Below are 19,110 nucleotides of genomic sequence, written 5' to 3'. Positions count from 1 at the left end.
TGGAGCCACAGCTCCCAGGGTGTGAAGTAAGGTCAGACTTGCTCAGCACATGACCGGAGCCTGGCGGAGCTAGAAGGCAGACGAGGCATGGGTCTGGGAGTTGTGCTAGCTCACCGGTTTGGTGCCACTGGATGCCCTCCTCTGGAAGCAGCATCTCTCACATGAGGAGACAGTGCTGGGGACACCCCTTTGTTCCCAGTGGCTCCAGTTTTACCCTGCTGTCTGTTGAGAGGAAGCTGAAGGGCATCTCCCGTCAGTGCTCAGGGAAAGGTGGCTTTTTGTTCCACACAGCTTGCCACCGAGAATTTCCAGCTGCGCTGCCAGTTCTCAGAGCTCATTAGATGTCTCCGTCTCTCCTTCTGGCTCCTCTCCGCCAGTGACTGGGCTTACAGTGCCCCCAGTAAGATGCCCCTTGGGCATGCAGGCTGGGTCTGTCTACCCACAGCCCTCCTCCAGGCAGCACCAGACGTGACAATGCCGTAATTCCCATCACCAGCTGCTCTGCCGCATTGCTGTGTGCTGCTAACCGCTGCTGTATTTCACCCCTGAGGCTGGTGCGTTTCGGTGGTGAGGAGTGAGAGGATGATTTATGACTGCAGAGTGTTTCATTAGTAGTTATTACTCAGGTTTTTAAGTTATCCAGTCTCTATACATCTAGGCACACTAGACTCTCTAAGATTCAGGCTGCTATATGAATGTTAGAGATTTAAACGTTTTTCCCATCTGTTTCAAAAGTTACATATGTTAAGACATCCAGTACTTCTCTATTTTGACTTACTCTCCTATTATGCTTTCTCTTCTGGGATTTTCTAGCTGTCACATAAGTCTATTTGCAGTCTCCCTACCCTAACAGCCTTGTGTCTGCTCAGACATCTGCCTCCCCCCCACTCCTGTGGTGTTTGCTCATTCAAGAGGCTCTTGCAAAGTGTTTAAAGGCTTCGTAAACCATTCCAATGCATTTCTTCATAATGGGTGGTCTTCAGTGCCGATGACATTTCTCTCCACCTCATTCCCTTGTGGTGTGTGGCACATGAGGAGGTCTCTGGCCTGGCTCAGCTGCCCTCTGCTAATGCTGTGTTTGGTTGCAGTGTTCCTCGCTGTATGAGGAGTGCTACATTCTGCCTTCCCAGCAGCTCAGCTCCCAGGTGGGGTCCCAGGTCCAAGAAACTCATCCGCTCCTGGTGGGGGAATGGAAAGTGAGTAACCCACTAACAAAACAAATGTTCTTGAGTGTTTGCTAACCATACTCACATGTGTTGACAGTACCATGCATTTTCTTGTGGTGTGTGGAAAATGCTCGATCACTCAAAACAATTAACACATACCAGCACCGGATCAGCTTTTACTGATTGGAGAAGATAGATCTGTGAAATTCTGCTCTCACATGAAGAAGCTCTGCCCGAAGATCCTCCCCAGCTTCACTGTGGGCTTTCTTCCCAGGTGTACCATATTGTATGTCACTTCAGTTCTGTACACAGTTCATCATAAATGAAATTAGTCCCACGTGGGGACTCAGTAAAAGCCGTTATCCCATAGCTGGGTTTTGTGTGAACAAGAAATCATGAACTGAAGAATCAGAGTGTCTTTAGGTTGGAAGGGATATCTGCTTAAAGCAGCTCCAACTAGATCAGGTTGCTGAGGGCCTTGTCCAGCTGATTGTGAAATATCTTCAAGGATGGAAATCCCACTGCCCCTTGGGGCTCCTGTTTCAGTGCCGGATGGCCTTAAAGGTGAAAACTTTCTTCGTAATATGTAATCAATGTCCCGTGCTCTATCTGGTGTCCCTCGCCTCTCATCCTATCACTGTACCTACAGACAAGAGCATGGCTCTGTCTTATTTACCCTCCCATGGTGCAGCTGAAGGCCATAGTAAGTTATCCCCTTCACCACCTCTTCTTAAGGCTGAACAGCCTCAGGTCTCTCTGCCTCTCCTTGTACACTGTGTGCAACCGTCCCCTAATTGTTTTGGCAGCCCTCTGATGCACTTGCTTTTTTTTTTTTTGTCAATGTCCATCTCAAAGGGAGGGGGCAAAACTGGGTGCACTACTCCAGATGGTCTCACAAGTGCTGAACAGAGAGGAACAGTCACTGCCACTGGCCTGGTGGCCATGCTGCTTCTGATGCAGCCCAGGATGCAGTTGTGCCTTCACCACAGAAGCATGCTGTTGGCTAGTATAAGCAGAGGGAGTACAGGGCTCTCAGGACAGTACCTCTCTGCTCAGCAGGGACATCCTTGCAGTCAGGTAGGATGAAGGCTGGGAGAAAACAACAAGCAGTGTTTTTCTTACGCTGTTTTCTAATTTTTCTCCTTAGATCCCTGAAAACTGCAGACCCAATATGGAAGAAGGAATATCACTGTTCTCCACCTTGCTCAACAACAAGCACTTTCTCATTGTTTTTGTCCATGCTCTTGAGCAACAGAAGGACTTTGCTGTTAGAGACAGGTATGAGCTTCAAAAGACCATATGAAGAGCCACACAGGCAGCCAGCCTGTCTGAAGGGGGTATTCATGCCCTGCAGGAGGCTGGTGCTAGAGCCTTAGTAGCCTTGAGTGCTGCCTCATGGTCTCTGCTCTGAAAGGTGGCTGTATGGCTCCTGCTTTGCCCCAAGAGGTTGCTGAGGAGGGAGCTGTTGAGCATGTCACCTGTCCTATATGAACATTTTCTGTAGACCTGTGGCTTTTAGCCGCTGATCATTTAGGCTAAATTTGAACCAAAGACCTGGCAGCTGGGCAAGACAGATTGATCCCTAAACCATAAGTGATCCGGCCCCTGTCTAGAGACATGCATTTCACCTGAAGGTTGACTTACACTGGCATCCCACTTTTCTATTAGAAATGAATGGCCATAAACCTTCTCCATTACCCTGAAGAGCACCAAAAGGTGCAATGTGTGACCTGCTTGTGCAGTGTTTGTGTCCCTGAACAGTTGGCTTACTAGTAAGAGTGTGCAGGCTGACCTGAGGTCCTGCAGCGTTGAAAGAGGCTTTGAAGTTTAACACCATTGAGAGAGCTCATGAAAATTATCAGAAACACTGCCTTTGCGCTATTTTATGTTAATGATAGTTGTCAACTTAGTCTTCTTGTGTCAGTGCTTAAGTCATACACAATTCTATTCTTCAGGTGTAACTTGGCCTCTCTGCTTACTATTGCGCTGCATGGGAAACTGGAATATTACACCAGCATCATGAAGGACCTCCTGGTGGATCTAATTGATGCTTCAGCTTCCAAAAATCCCAAGCTGATGCTGAGGAGAACTGAATCTGTAGTGGAGAAGATGCTCACCAACTGGATGTCCATCTGCATGTACAGCTATCTCAGAGTAAGATAAACAGATCAGTACTGTTGTAGGTGCAGGTTTGGCATTGCATGCAGGGGTAGCAAGGGACATGTCAGCTGAGGACCTAAATACTTGCCAGTTTTGCCAGTTGCCGTGTCACTAATGGTTGACAAACTCCAACAGATTGAAAGGTTCAAGTGTGAAAAAGCAACTGTGAGTTCGGCTGCTTCTCCATTTCTGCCTGGTAATTTGTTGTGATCAGACTTCATGGCAGGCTTCCTGGTGTGGCCTGCCTTTTGTAAGGCCAGAGCACTAGCTAGCATTTGTTACCATGCTTGAGAAGAGATTCATAGGGGAATTGAAAAATAACCACAATGGCTCGAGGTTTTGGGAACAGTTCCAGTTATTTGTTGTTTTCCCTGCCCGGCTCACATAGCCTTACTGCTGGTTGCCAGCTAGTTCAGTATTTTGTCTCTAGTGCAAGAGCCCAGGAGGGGATCGCGGCGCAGGGGCAGGAAGGCTGCTGAGCTGCCAGTGCCCACTTGTGTGTGGTGTTCCTCGCTCTGGACATGTCCTTGTGGTTCCACGCTGCCCAGACGAGTCTTAGCAGGAGATGGGGGATGTCTGTCCCAGAAGCCTGACTATCTTCCTACAGTAACCAAAAAGGAATATATTTGGCATCTCAGAGCATCTCCATCTGCTCAGTGCTTTATCTCCAATGCTTGCCAGTTCTGGTTGGAATTTCCCAGAAGAATTGAGCAATAACATAATTGATTCCACAGCAGCTAATTGGAGGACACCCCATTATATTCACAGGGGAAAGCCTAGAAAAGGCCTTTTGAAAAATCTCTTTTGCAAAGTGTTTGCTATAGCCACAGAAGCAATACCTCATTGTCTTTGTACATATCATGTCTTCTGAACCCAGATGATGATCACTTTTTCTTCTAAATCTTGTGGCTTTGTAGTTCTTAATCTTTCATTTTAGCTCGCATAATTATGCACCATAATGAAAGAAAAGTCACGGGAATGAAAAGGGATGGCTGTGCTGATGGAGCATGGCTTTCCAGCCTGTCAGAGAAGAAAAGAGTGAATTAGTGAATTTTTTTTAATCTTTAGTTTTTGTGCCTGTAGTTTAACCACTGGGGAGAAAAAGTGCTGATCTCTCCTTTTGGAGAGTGGAGCCCACATGTGAGGCATCTGATCCAGCTCCAGTTCTGCTAAAAATGGACATTGTGCAAGAAGGCTTTCTCAGGGGAAAAAAAAATAAAGAGGGAAGAAAGTCAAGTCTTATCACGTGGGCCTGAGGAAGCGGGCACGTTACAGAGCTAATTCATGGTGACGCAGCTCCCGAGCGCCTGTGCCACCACCCCCGTGGCACCTGGCGGGGAGGTGGCCCCAGCAGCAGGCCTCTCTGGGTGCCCGCCGCAGGGCCGGGGCCGGGGCTGCCCATGCAGAACGACACTGGTGCCCGCCGTCAGCTGAAGCCGCCCGGCCGCCTGCCTGCCACGGGCCTCAGGGTGGCATGGGCAGGCTGTCGGTGCAGTGCAGCCAGGGCCAGGTTGGTGGCATGCCACGGGCCGTGCTGCTGGGCTCGCTTGCCCGTGTCCAGCCTGCTCTGGCTGGAGCTAGTGCCTAGTGCTGGGCTCTGCGCCCCTCCTCGCTTTGTGTGCTCAGCCTGATGCTACAGCAGTCAGGACCATTGCTGCACCCCCTGGCGCAGCCTGTTCCCCATTTCTGAATGGCAAACGTTCACCGTAAGAGAGTGCAGTGAAGATTTGATTTCCAAGAGGCTTGTCCATCATGGGCTCCGCAGTGGAGGTGGGGGGCACAACTGGAGGAAAAGCTGCTGCCTGCTGACATGGGAAGAAGGGGATGGATGAGACAGAAATGTCTGGAGAGGCTTCTGTCCCTCCCTGGACGAGAGGGCTGCAAACAGACACGAGCCGCTGCTGTGCACAGGGATGGAGAGGTCCCAGCCCAGGGCCAGCAGCCTGAGCAGAGCCAGAGCCTTCCCTGCTGCAAAACCAAGTGTGGAGCCTCTGAAGCACCTCCCTGCATGAGCTGCTTTTAGCTCAAGAAAGCTATTTAAATATTAGCGATAGTCAAACACTCCCATGTGCCTTGCGTCCCTCCAGATCAAACTCTGTTGCCCTCAGAGAGGCATTCCTTGGTTAAAAAAAGAGGCTGCCCGCCTGCCTGCAGCACTGGGCTCTCAGACATGTGACGATGGGTCTGGTTCTCATTCCTGAATTATCCCCATTAATCACAACGTCTATTTGAAACAGCTGCTGCAAAGGTCCCTGCCGTTGTTCAGTGGAAAAATTCCAAGTGCTTGTATTTTCCCTTGTAAGTCAACTCTACATGCTCGAAACATTTGTTTTGTATTAATGCTCTGCCTAACAGTCCGTCCATTTGTGTTTTGGGGGAAAATGCTTTGAAGGAGCTGTCTTCAACTGGGAAGAAGTGGCAGGCCACAGTCACTCGTGGTTAAACATACGGAGGGCACCTGAAGGCAATGGAGTTACCACTTTGACAGGGTGAAATGCTTGCAGGAGATAGGATGAAGGAGTAGCGGGAGGCTTGCTCCTTGGGGTTGGAATTAGAAAGTGCTTGAAAACTTGCATCATTTACACAACTGTTGTAGATCTTGGATTCTGCAAAACTGTATGAGAAACACACATAAAATGATGGAAAAATGCTGAAAAGAGCCTTCCTTGTGCAATACCTTTGTACCATTTTGCCTAGCCCCTAACAGGATCAGGGGACTGGTAGCTAAATGAAAATTAAGGACCTGAAATACAGCACTTAGATCTGTGTCCAAATTTCCCAAAATTTTGCATGGGGGATGGAGCTGAGGTTTGGCACATTATGCAAATAGATAATCATCCTAAAATTAGCTGGCACCTGGGACAAGCAGCTGTTTACTGTGCTTTTCCCACCCCAGCCTCACCAAGACTTTTTGGAAATGACTGTAGCATGTTCCTGTGAGGACATCTCTAGTGACTGGTCAGCCTTGTTAGCAGGGCAGCAACATGTGAATCCAGTCTGCTCTGAATCTTTTCTTTTCCCAAGCATATAAAACCCAAGCCCTCCCACACTCATCATGTATGAAGGAGTTCAAGTAATGCCAGCCTAAACTGTGCTTTCCATTACTGTAAAGTTATTTGAGTGTCCTGGATAGCTTTAAGAGCCTGTAACAGTTCAGTCAAAAATGAAAATGAAGTCTCATTAAAATACATTCACAATAGGAGGAAAAAAAGGCCCCAGAGTGTGTTTTTTTAAAAGTAATTTTTGTCCTGAATCAGCACTGATCTCTTTTAGTTAAACTTCCTTTCTCCCAACTAGCCAAGTCCAAAGTCAGTTTTGATTTGTTTCCAGATGAATTTTCTGAACAATGCTTGAGGTTTCCAAGCTTGCCATTTTATCTCTCGTCCCTGCCTGCCAGCCCTTCTTTCCCCTCTTTGAAATTTGCTGTCTGATTAGCACTTTTGCAGATTTCCATAACATCCCACAGTTCCTGAGTCTGAAAGCCAAGAAGACAAACAGAAATAGTATCTAGCAGGCTGAGCACTGTAGTTTATTTCCTGTGAGGCGAGTCCTGAGAAAAGATCTTGTTCATTCACACTGCGGCAGGATTTGAAACACCCATTTCACCAGTTTCTCAGGCTGCCCCCTTTCCATCGAGTGTTTCCATTTGCAAGAAGGTGCCACATGATCAGTTTCGACCCATGCAGTGTCTGCTGGTTCCAGGCATTAAAGAGCCCTGGTATCAGCAGGACTGGCTCAGTTTTTATGTAGCGGTTCGCAGCACCCTCACTTCCCTCTGTGGCTGGAGCTGTGTCTAGGACCAGAGCTTCCCAAGGGGCACAGGGCAGGCTCCAAAAGCTGGCGCTGAATCTAGCCTCGGGATCATCCTCACTGCGTGTTCGAGCACAAGCAGAGCTCCTGTTTGTGGCAGGGCTGTTGTTACGGTCTGTCAGCACCTCGTGCATCGGGTCAGTGTGGCAGCGTGCCAGTTTGCATCACACTAGTGATGCAAAGTAGTGCAACCTGGCGATGTCTCGGTGTCAATGTAATCCCTTTGCCTGTTGTCTCATAATCTTGCCTTTCTCTCAGAAACTAACTTTTCTTTGTGTCTTCTGACACTTTCTCCTCTCTGTTTGCAATCCTTGACTTCTCCTTAGCCACATGACTTCACGTGTCCCTCTCCTTTCTGGAAGCCATACCTTCCTCCATTTCAAGCACCAGCGACTCTGCTTCAGAGCACGTTTTGTGTTGTGTGCTCAGAAGGAGCATTGCAAGAAGTCATTAAACCCCAGCAGAAGGCCCAAGGAACTTCCCCATGTTCATAAAAAAAGTTGCCCTTGGAAAATAAAATGCACCATGGCACAGATGGCGCATGCCCACCTACAGCCCTGCTGCAGTGTCTTAATGTCAGTTGCTCTGAATGCAGCCGAATCAAAATTGACATCAAACTAATTGCTTTAGCAATTATAAGGCAATTAGAATAAAATAATCACCAAGTCTTAATTAAGAAGCAGATTGAACAGGATTTAGCAGCTCCTAGCTGAGAAATATCAAAATCATTTGATATCTGTTGTCTTGAGAAGGATTTCAGATGGCAGGAATGGTTGTGCAGGGGTGTGTGAGATGCTCGGATAGTACATAAATGTGCAATAATTTGCATTTGCCTCATTTGAAGGAAATTGCACATGAACATTAGGGAGAGTGGGATGTACTCCAGTACTGAAACGTTTCTTAAGAAAATTGCTTGTGTTTTACTTGCACATCAGTGTAACAGACATAAATGGATCAGAAATCTGGCATTAAACCGTGTAGCTGAACCGTGTCACAAATAGCTGGTCCCTATTATGCTTTTTGTTTTTACTGCAGCAGTGTCACAATTCACATCTATCCTATAAGACGAAGTTTGACAAATGTAAGGAGTGAAATGGTCTGTTTGATTGCCATCATGTGGGAACAGCTTGGTTGACCCTGATCCTTTCTCTTCTGCTGTGATCAAGGCTCTGCTGCGGTATGAGCAGTATGAACGCTGGTTCCCAGAGCCACAGGGTATGCACACAGTGGCCTTAGTCCCATGGATTCCAAGGGCAAACCAGGCAGCACAAAGAGAGGTTCAGCCAATACCTTTATGAGAAAGTTACGCATCCAGATGTCCCTCTAGATCTGGCTTTTGTGCACATCAGCCTCATTCCTTGTCCTGCAGAGTGCAATATGTTATACCGTATAGGCTCTGTCAGGCTGCAAGAAACATTGCTGTACAGGAGTATGCCAGATTCTTCCTGATGTTCATGTTTAATTTCCCATGTCAATTAATGTACATTTGTATTGTTGCCAAGCGTTGCGCGCGTATGTACCCATTGGCACAGCTGTGCTTGTGCCCCAGCCTTCTGAACAGTGACTAAGTCTCTGCCCATGATATAAAATGCTGGCATAGCCTTTTGGTGGTAGTTCACAACCTGCACTGCCTGTTGTAAAGTTGGATGGGGTACACTGAGGCTGACAATCACAGCTCATCCCCCCCCCCCCCCCAAAAAAAATTGCCCATGGTTGCAGCCAGCTGCAATGCCCACCTTCCTGTCTGCATTGCCATGTGGCCCGAGTCCGAGGGTTTCTGGGCAGCCTCTGAGAGGCTTGGAGAAGAGGTGCTGCAGGCATACAGGAGCGATGGCCCTGAGCACCATGTGGGGTTGTAGAGCCAGGGGCGCTGGGGGGTTCGCTACCCCAGGGTCCCTGCAGAGCCTGCCCCATCTGTGCTGCCACCAGGTCCAGTTTGCTGACGTGGATTTCTCTCCCTTTCCCCAGGAGACAGTTGGCGAGCCATTCTTCCTGTTAATCTGTGCCATCAAGCAGCAGATTAACAAAGGCTCTATCGATGCCATCACGGGGAAAGCCAGGTACACCCTCAACGAGGAGTGGCTCCTGCGGGAGAACATTGAGGCGAAGCCGAGGGTGAGTATCCCCCCCCCCAGCAGGGTGCGGTGAGGTAGCTGTGCCCGCGGGGGGCTCGTGCCCACACACGTGTGATACCCGTGTGAGTTATGCACTTGTGTGGGCACCTCGCTGATGCCTGGGCTCCTGGCTGTGGAGCAAGGCTTGTAATGACTGCTTGTTTTCATGTCCAGCCCGTGGTGGTTGTTGATGTGGTTAGATTAGGGGTGGAGGGGGGCAGGAAAATTTGTTCTGCCTTGTTCAAACTGTTGACAGAACCAGTTCACTACTACCAGCAAATCAGTGTCTTCACTACCAGTGAGAAGGTGCTGGCTATGGCCTTGCATCCTGGGCTGCGTGCAGGGTGTCACCACATGGTGCTGAAAAGCGGTTCTGCAAATTGCCTCCTGCAGCAACCAGGCAGAGCAGGGCTGTGTGTGGACTTCATTCCCTTCACTGCCTGACACATAATTCAGCAGACGCCTTTCCAGAGCCTGGGTCAAACCCTGCTTTCAATTACCTGGCATAAATCTGGAGCAGCTTCACTGAAGTCAGTGGGTTACCCCAGATGTGCATCACTGTAACTCAGAGCAGGTTCGAGCTCCACAGCCTCTCAGATTCCTGTTACCAATTGACCTGTAAATTTACAGCACAGACCAAGAGGGGTTAGCAGCAGGACGCAAAGTATTATCTTTCTCAGCAGAAATGGTAACTTCATAAGTCTGAGCAAGGAAGTACAGCTGCTTCCTACTTTGTTTGCAAGAAGAGAAGCAAAAGTATGAGCAGAGTGTGTTGGAGGAAGGCAAGCATCTGCAGGGCTAACTCACTGGCAATCCCCTGCATTGCTGGTAACCAAACCTCTGCTTTAAAAAACACCCACACAGTATACAAAGTGAAAATTCATCTTCATTTAATGCTATGGCAAAAATTGGACTCCATCTGTGCATTCACATTGTCATCACCAGGGGTGCTGGGTGTGTATCCTGATACTAGAAAGCAGTGTTTGCGAAGGAACCGATAGGCTGTGAGAATCCCAGCCATCCATCTCACATTTACCGTATGTCCTTCTAAGAGGCAGCTGTGCTTAGATACAACAATGCTCCTGGCCTCTGCACAGCTTCCTGACCTGGGCTTGCAAATGAGGTAGCTAGCTGGCTTCAGAACTGCATTCCCAGCTAACCGAACGCACAGAGTGGCCCTCTGTTCGTACACACTGAGGAGAGGAGGACAGAAGCAGGAGGTAGCGCTGAGGCAGCCTTGGGATGAAGCCCCCAGCGGGCAGGTGGGCAGCGCTGTGCTCGTGACCTTTGGGTCTGCAGATCCTGTGCGAGGAGATGTCTGTGCTCTGCATCCCTCTCCTCGCTTGAGTGGCATGGGAGCATCTACCAAAGAGGAGAGGATTTTTTGTGGGAAGAGAGTCACTCTGGTTGCCCTGCAGCTTTCTGCTGTGACTATAGCAGAAGCAGGGCGTCCCCGAGGTCTGAGTGGTATCTGCAGCAGCCCACAGCCCCTTGCAGCTGATGATCCCACTGTTCAGTTACCTTCTCCAACAGGTTGTTGCATGCTGGGGGTGTTGAATACCCGAGTGGCATCAGACCCAGTATGCAGTGTGCTTAAAGCTTGTTTAAACAGAGCAGCCTGGCCAATTGTGTTAGGAAGAGGCAGGGCAATGAGCCTTAGCAGCCCCATTAGTCGCTGGTCAGAGCCAAGAAGCTGAGAACACGGCTGGTGGCAGGGCTGAACTTCCCTCCCACCACACAGGAGGTCTCTGCGCACCAGGGCTCAGGCCCAGTAGTAAGGCAGCATGAAAGGAGGGTGCAGCGCTGCTCCCCACGTCCTCCTGGCTTCATCAATAAATTCAGTCATAAATTAGCGGTTTTCACTAGCGGTAAAATGATTCTATGATTCTATGATAAAAATGTAGCTGACCACATCTGCTCAGCCTGACTTCCAGCAGTGCAGCGCCCAGCAGGCGGCTGCAAGAGCTGTGTGGTGCTGCAGCGCCGCGTGTCCGTGAGAGCCAGCAGAGCTGGGTAGGTTGCCGCTCCTCACTCCTAGCTTGGCCTCTGCCCGCAGAACCTCAACGTCTCTTTCCAAGGCTGTGGGATGGACTCCCTGAGCGTCAGGGCCATGGACACAGACACACTCAGCCAAGTGAAAGAGAAGATCCTGGAGGCCTTCTGCAAGAACGTCCCCTACTCCCAGTGGCCAAGGGTGGAAGACGTTGACCTTGGTAAGGAACGGCTGCGTTGGACAGGCCAGCCCCTACCGGCGGATGAAGGCGCTGATGTTGCACAGTAGCTCTTGGTGTCTGTCGGAGGGTGCTGGGTGGAGTAGCACTGGGAGAGGGCTGGCTCAAGACAGCCTTTTCCTGAGGACTGTCTTCAGGAATAAGTGATGGGACCAGATCCTGGTGGGCAGGAGGGAGCCATGTAACTGGAAAGGAGCTTTAGGAAAGCCCAAGGTGAGCAGAGGGGTGCTTGGACTTGCGTCCTTTGAAGCCCGTATTAGTAAACCCCAGAAGTGGTATTCTCTAAAACACTCTTGGGTCTGCACATGGCTCATTAATACGTGTCTCTCCATAAGCAGCCATAAATGAGCCCATGGGCTCCTACCTGTCCACGGGTTCAGTTGTGTTATTAATTTACCCAGTGGACAACTCCTCCTCCCAGAACTTAAGAAGAATCCAAGCCCAGTACTGTGAAGAGAAAACCACGCTGGCCTCAGTGCCTCCATGCCACACAACAGCTGGCACAAGGAGCCGCAAGGCGTGGAATTCAGCATAGTCGGTGCCGGGGGAGTCTTCCTGGGAGAACGCGCTGGGCTGGCGCAGTGCCCGGGTCGCGCTCCTCTCCCTGGTGCTCGTGGCACGTCCCCCGGCCATGACAGGCTCTGCCCCGTCAGGAGCCGCCACCGACCTTCGGTAGCCACGTGCACAGCCCCGCAGCGTCTCACCCGCACAGTGTGGTGCGAGGCAGGTGCCTCATGGCCCCGAGGGACCAGACAGGGACAGGGACTGGGGAGGGGTGCTCCTTACCAGTCCTGCTGAGCAGAGCCTTTGTCACCTCTCCCAGGGCCATCCAGTCCTGCATTAGTCCAGAGATCCCCTGCTTTGGGCTTAGCCCTGGAGGAGTGAAGCACACCTGCTTTAGTTGCAGAGAGCCCCGGAGGCCTTTGCAGTGGTGCTGTGCGGCGGACGTGTGCTGCCTGGCGTGGTGCCCGCCAGGAGCCCTCGGTCCTGCTGCGCCAGCCTCCTCCAGGCTGGGCACTCACTTCTCCCCTCTGTCTGCTCAGAGTGGTTTGCCACCAGCACCGACAGCTACATCCTGCGGGACCTCGACGACACCTCGGTGGTGGAGGACGGCAGGAAGAAGCTCAACACATTAGCACATTACAAGGTAAACCTGCCAGCGCTGCAGAAAAGCTTTGCTTCCTTGGAGCCTGCCTGGCCTCAGGGGCGAGCGGCAGTTCCTCCTCCAAAAACAGGATTATCAGAAACAAGCAGGAAGGTTGCCATAGCTCCAAGAGAGCTTCCGGGGAATAGACATCTGCCCTGGCGAGAAGCTCGTTAATATTGCAACACACTGAAACTAATTAAACACTCTTCATGCAAAACAAGTTATTACTGACAACAGAAAGAGGAGGAAAAAAAAAAAAGCTCCTATTCCCAATGGCCACCAGCTTGGCTGATTAGTATCACTCAGCTCTTGATCCATGCCCCTGCTGAAATCACTAGCACAATTGTCACTGCCTGCCCTGAGAGCAGAGGCTAGGGATGCCGCTGAGAAGAGGCCAAAAATTTGAGAAATGTGGCAAACCAAAATGTTCTCTTGACTAGTTTTCCTTTAAAACTAAACAAAACCAGAATTTTTTATTTGATTTCCCCATTCCTTGATACATTTGGAAGCATAATCCTCACTGCTCTGTAACAGTGCATGGAAAATCAAAAATGGAACTGAGTACTTATTAATTGTGTAACAGCAGTGCCACAGAGCCCCACTTCTGGCTCAGTGCCCTGCTGTGCTGAGAGCCAGATGCAGAACAAAGAGATGGTCCCTGCCCCAGTGAGTCCTCAGCCTGCATTTAGGTTCCTTCTCACTCCCTGGGAAAAGGCAAAGCAGTGTCTGCACAGCCCAACACTCTTTCTTTTTCAAATTACCTGGTGTCGACATGCCAAAAATTTATCTTGGATACATATATTTGCCTGATTCCCATCATTTGAGAATGCCCCAACCTTGTATTTGCCCTTAAAAAAGCCTTTCCCAGTAGGGCAGCGCCATTATTACCAGTTCCCATGCAGGGGTGCAGGGGCAGGGCAGTCGCAGGGGTATGCTTGTGGCAGAGCAGCCGCTGCACCAGCATCCCCAGGCTTTGGGAGCTGCCCGGGTCCATCCCTGGCTGGCTGGGAGGTGCTGCCAGGGTGCTGTCACCATTAAATGTCTGCTCACCCCTTCCTCTGCAGATCCCTGAAGGGGCGTCACTGGCCATGAGCTTGTCGGACAAGAAGGATGCCACACTGAGCAGAGGTAGTATCTCCCTTCTCCTCCCCTGCTGCTGGTGGCGGGGCAGAGGCACTTGTGTGCATGGAGGGGCGTCTCGGAGGTGATGCTGAGAGCTGGCTGCTGGGCCCCTTGCCCAGATGCTGCAGTGCAGCATGAGCCCATGTGGCGCTGGTGTTGGCAGCCCCTGCAGAGCACCGCTTCCCGGAGGTGTGGGGCAGAGCTGGGCATCGCTCAGCTTCGTGCCTGGCGGCCGCTGAGTGTGAAGCTGCCGAGGGCAGGTCTTTGGATGCGTCTGTAGGTTTGTCTGCCTTTTTAAGGCTTGTCTGTCACTTGCAAAGATGGAAAAATCGACTGGGGTTTTGTGCCTCCTCTTGCTCTGTGGGAGACATTGAGGTCTGAGAAGTACGCATTTCTGATATACACATTGTGGGAGATGCAAGTGTATGTTGTTTGCTTTGTCATGTTTAAGTTCCCGATGTCATGTTTGTGTTTCTGGTTTAAAAAATTGTTTTCCAGTATCTTCCCCTCTCTGTTTGCCCAACCTTTAAGCTAAAGGTGTTTGAACCTTTCTTCTCACACGCTTGTTGGAGGTTTGCATTGAATCTGTGCTAACGCAGTGAAAGAAAAGTAAGAATCTGAAACCACAGGACTGAAAATCCCTTTCTCTCCCATGCTCAGTTTATTGCCAGCATACACCTAGGTTTCAGGTGCACAGAAAGTCAAAACATGCAGAAGGAGACAAAAATTCACATTAGAAAAAGAGTTTCAACCGCTCTGTCTTTCAGGCCATCTGCACACAGTCGGTCTCTGCAGTGGGATTCCTTTTGCCCGTTAGCGTGAGGACAGGCGGCCGGGCCGTGGCTGCCCCGGGGACAAATGCTGGGAGACGTTAGCAGGCCATCGCGGCGCTGTGGGCACCCGGAGCAGGGGCGGCATGCAGGAGAGGCCCTGTGCTAATCCTGCTCTCACACCCTCTTAGGTTCCTCTTGCAACACCCCTTGGGAGACTTAAAGCACCCCTTAAAGTGCTTCCTGAGGTACCCACCTCCCCCCCCAGGGAGGCAATAGATAAACACTGCCAAAACAAAGAAAAGTGCTGATATTGCAGGGGGCAGAAGCACCAGCTAGGTGTTTGCACTTCTTGTGGAAAGCAGAACGCACGTCCTGACACAGATGGAGTGTGCGTAGGCAGGTTTCGGTCCGGGTCCTCAGACTAAGCTGCTGTGTCTCTCTTGTTCTTCACAGTGAAGGATCTGGACACCGAGAAGTACTTCCATTTAGTAAGTATCTTGCTCCCCGAGCTGCTGAGCTTTGTGGCCGGCTGCGGCTGGTGGCTGCGGGGGTGGCGGCGCGGCGCGGTGTCCGCAGCGGGTGGGCAGCGGTGCTGCCAGCTCCCTGCCGCATGTGGCGGCTCCGGGCCCCCCTCCCCGCACCGCATGGCCAGAGCTGTCGGTAGCCTGAGAAACGCTGGGAGCAAGGGCGACCGGTAAGGCTGTGTGTGTGCAGCCATCTCTCTCTTCACCTGCACTTAAGTCTCTGGGCTCCTATTTTTTTAGTGTATGTGATGAAAGAAGGGAATATCTTTGCAGCCTCTCTGATATTAACTTAATTCATCTCTGTGGGCTGAACCATCAGATGTGATGAACAGGCTGTATCAGCGGTCGTTAGTTTTCTCAGAGAGGCCCAAAAAGGAGCAGAAAGGTTATCTGTAGAAAAGCTTTAGTACTATGGGACATAATAATAAATTATCAAGACAGCAAAGTAATTATTGTGGTCTGATCCAGCTGTCAGCAGCCACGGAGAGTTCAGAAGTGCAATCTGAGCATGGAGCAGTGCCACCAGGTACATTCTGCACAGCCTTGGTCAAGTCACCTAGTAGGAGCTGCTGGCACTCTGCCTGCTTCCCAGGGCTGGGGAGATTTATTAGTTCCTGCTTGTGCACCACTCTGGAAGTACGAAGTGCTAAATGTTGTTAAAAGCTGTTAGGAAAAAAAAGTGTTAAGGACAACAACAGTATTGTATAGCTTTTTTTTTCTCTGCTAAAGTTTCCATGCTGAATACTCATACACAATGCACACATGCACGTGCACATGCACACATATACACAGGAGCGAGGAGGGAGAAGGGACAGAAAACTGAATGTGCACATATGAAACAATGCCAAGATGTACTTAAATGGCTTGCTAGGTCATTAGAGAGCAGTAATTAACCGACCTGACCTGTGGAATATTTATTTTTGTTTTTAAAAAGCCCAGGGTAGGAATATTGGCTGATTGTTCTTGCACTTTTTTTCCAAATCTAAGAAAAGCTGCTTTCCATGGAAGCCTTGTTCTTGTTTCTGGGAACCTAAACTGCAGCCACACAGGAATACTTCACAGAGAGCAGGAAGGCAAACAGACTAACTTGCAAAGTGAGATTGATTGTTTCATTTTCTTTGTCTAGATTGAGAGAGGCAATAAAGAGAGCAAGAGCAACAAATGTCAGAAAAACTGAATATTATGAATTACTTTTCTGAAGCCATATAAGGGTGTATTTATAACAAGTAACTGCTTTTTAATTGGATTGTATATGCAGTTGAAATTCTATAGTTAAATGAAAATTCAGTGTGACACTTCCGGGGAGGAGCATTCTGAACATATGTTTTATATTGGACCAGGTTCTTCCAACTGATGAATCAGTTGAACATAAGAAGTCCCACAGACAAAGCCATAGGAAGAAAGTCCTACCGGAGATCTACCTGACCAGGCTGCTCTCTACAAAGGTAGGAGGTGGGAACATGGTTGCTTACAGCAAGTGGGAGTGTTCCTTGCAGCCTGTAGCAAGAAGACTGGTCTAAGACAGGAGTGCTGCAGGGCCAGTCACATTCAAAGGGCTTTGGGATTCATCTGTCCTGAATGTTCAGGGAGTCTTCAGCAAAGCTGCTGGGCTCCACTGGCTTTTTGGTCCCCTCTAGCTCTGCAGCTCTCCCTCTGAGAGCAGCGCTGCTATGTGAAGCCCCATATAATCTCCCTAAGTGCAGGTCTGGGGTCTCTAGACATGAAATGGATGCTGACCGCCTTGGGGCTCACAGTGCTCAATTCAGCCCTGAACCCATCTCCCCATTGAGTGATCCTGCTCAGAAAGGGAATGGAGATGCTCAGCTCTGCAAGCAGGAGGAATGTCTGTGTGATCTTAATTCAGATTTGAACTTCCCCACTCGCTGTGAGTGCTTAGCTCCAGCAGTTGGGCTCCCAGCCCATCTTTAATCCCAGCATGATGCTTCACTGGAGCAGAGATCACAAGAATGGCCAGCAGTCTCCAGTCTTTTTTGTATTTACTGTGCAGAACAATCACAGATGTGAGATCCTAGCAGTAAGAAAGAAAACCTCGATGCCAAAAGAAATTAAACCCAAATGCAAGCTAATTATATCACTATGCACAAACAAACCTTTCCCTCCTTGCTTTAGCATCCCCTTCCTCTTGTGACTTACCCAACTGGCAGCAAAGTATTTCCCCTTGTGTGTAGCAGTCACAGTTCCTCACACCATTTTTTGGGGCTCAGGTGCTGTTGCTTTCTGCAGTCTCGATCGTGTATGCTTGTCCCACAGGGCACACTGCAGAAGTTCCTGGATGACTTGTTCAAAGCCATTCTCAGTATCCGAGATGACAAGCCGCCTGTGGCCGTGAAGTATTTCTTTGACTTCCTAGAGGAGCAAGCAGAGAAAAGAGGGATCACCGATCCTGACACTATGCACATCTGGAAGACCAACAGGTTTGGAAGAGAAGACCTCTTCTTTCTTTCCTTACATCTCTCAGAGCAGCAGCTGCAAAGCCTTGGTGTCCTGGATTAACCATTAGGCTGCTAGAAGTAGAACCAATGAGGAACTTGGAAAACAGGGAAAGGCTGAAAAATGAGCCCAAATGAGTGGGTTCGGAGAGCTTTGAACAAATGCAGAGCTCAGGGGAGCAGAGAGCTGGAAGAGGAGGCATAGTCAGACAAAGGGCGGAAGGAATAGGCACAGTAACACAAATAATTAAAAGAAACAGAGGAGGGATGGGATGACTGGAGACAGCAGTGACATCAATTCTAAGCAATAAAGAATCAGAGATAGATTCCAAAAATCACATAAGGTCTTAAAACATCATGGTGATTTTAAAATCATCGTATTTGGCTCCTTTTCGTTTGATCTCTTTTGATTTGATTTCATTTTCAGCCCTTTGGGGCCACTTTTCCTGACTTATCTCTGTAACCAAGCTGAGGCTTCAGGGCATTCACAGGACTCCAGGCTGCTGGTGCTGCATTCTGCTGGTACCAGAGCACCAGGAACCAGCCAGGAGCAGTGCTGAGGAATGTGATGAGCAGCAGAAATGGCATGAGGGGAGCCAAAGTGAAGGGGGAAAATAGAGCAGGGCAAAAACCAGGAGGAGAGGCTCTGCACTTCTGAGGCTGCAGGGACAGCAACTGTTCCCAGCCCAAAATGTGAAAATTAAAAACCAGTTTGGCTGGGATAGCAGGCATGTAGAACAACACGTGAACTACAGATTTGTCGAGCCTTCATTACCTTTAATTAGCAGTAGAACAAAGACATATAGCAGCTTTTACTCTTCAGCTGCTGAGGAGGGATGGTAGGCAGGGCAAGCAATATACTGAAACTGTGTGGCAGCCAAAACGAGCACTGAAATAACCAGAGAAGAAAATGATGAGAGAGCGGAAAAAAATCCATATGAAGTGTATTTCATGGGGCCAGGCTTACCATCAGAACCAGATGATAGTTACTGTCAGGGAAAATGGAAAAGGAGCTGACACCATTGCTACAAAAAAAAGTCAGCAAGTGAGGAAGCCTGATTCAAAAGCCCCATGCATGCAGAATGCCAGTGCCTCTCGTGGAGCACATCTGGCTCAGCGAGCTACTGAAGGAGCAGGGTGTGTGCTCACCTGGTTAAGGCTGTACAGAGAGTCTCCTGTCCATGCCTTTTACCTCAGCCTGAGCAAGGGTCTCTTCAGGGTTAGGACGTGTGCCTGCCCAACCAGCTAGGCAGAGGAATGTACAGTGCCAGGATATGAATAAATAACAGAGCCTGGCACCTCATTTTTTTTCCTCTCTTATATTCAAGTTCTATCATCTTTCCTGCATTTCCTCTCCTCTCTCTGTGGAGTACAATAATTCACCTGGTGTGTTCCTGTCTTGTTTCCTTCACAGCCTACCTCTGAGGTTTTGGGTCAACATCCTGAAGAACCCCCAGTTTGTCTTTGACATTGACAAGACAGACCACATTGACGCCTGTCTCTCTGTGATCGCCCAGGCCTTCATTGACGCCTGCTCCCTGTCTGACCTGCAGCTGGGCAAGGTACAGTCCAGAGGGGACAGCCCATTCCTGCTCCGGCAGTCATAGGCACAA

At 49.6% G+C, this 19,110-nt stretch overlaps 1 protein-coding gene across 1 annotated transcript in view; it reads left to right on the top strand.

Annotated features, from left to right (window-relative positions):
- Window positions 1-19,110, top strand: part of PLXND1 (plexin D1) — an 80,890-nt gene that overhangs the window by 54,528 nt on the left and 7,252 nt on the right. The window contains exons 23-33 of the mRNA XM_083795530.1: window positions 1,089-1,196; window positions 2,314-2,444; window positions 3,122-3,320; window positions 9,105-9,251; window positions 11,307-11,463; window positions 12,525-12,628; window positions 13,693-13,756; window positions 14,977-15,011; window positions 16,388-16,492; window positions 17,319-17,482; window positions 18,912-19,059. Coding sequence (XP_083651656.1) covers window positions 1,089-1,196; window positions 2,314-2,444; window positions 3,122-3,320; window positions 9,105-9,251; window positions 11,307-11,463; window positions 12,525-12,628; window positions 13,693-13,756; window positions 14,977-15,011; window positions 16,388-16,492; window positions 17,319-17,482; window positions 18,912-19,059 — 1,362 coding nt within the window. The remainder of the gene's footprint in view (window positions 1-1,088; window positions 1,197-2,313; window positions 2,445-3,121; window positions 3,321-9,104; window positions 9,252-11,306; window positions 11,464-12,524; window positions 12,629-13,692; window positions 13,757-14,976; window positions 15,012-16,387; window positions 16,493-17,318; window positions 17,483-18,911; window positions 19,060-19,110) is intronic.

The sequence above is a fragment of the Anser anser genome (genome assembly GCF_964211835.1).
Source record: "Anser anser genome assembly, chromosome: 12".
Classification (NCBI taxonomy): Eukaryota; Metazoa; Chordata; class Aves; order Anseriformes; family Anatidae; genus Anser; species Anser anser.
This window is presented reverse-complemented; position numbering and strand designations above follow the sequence as displayed.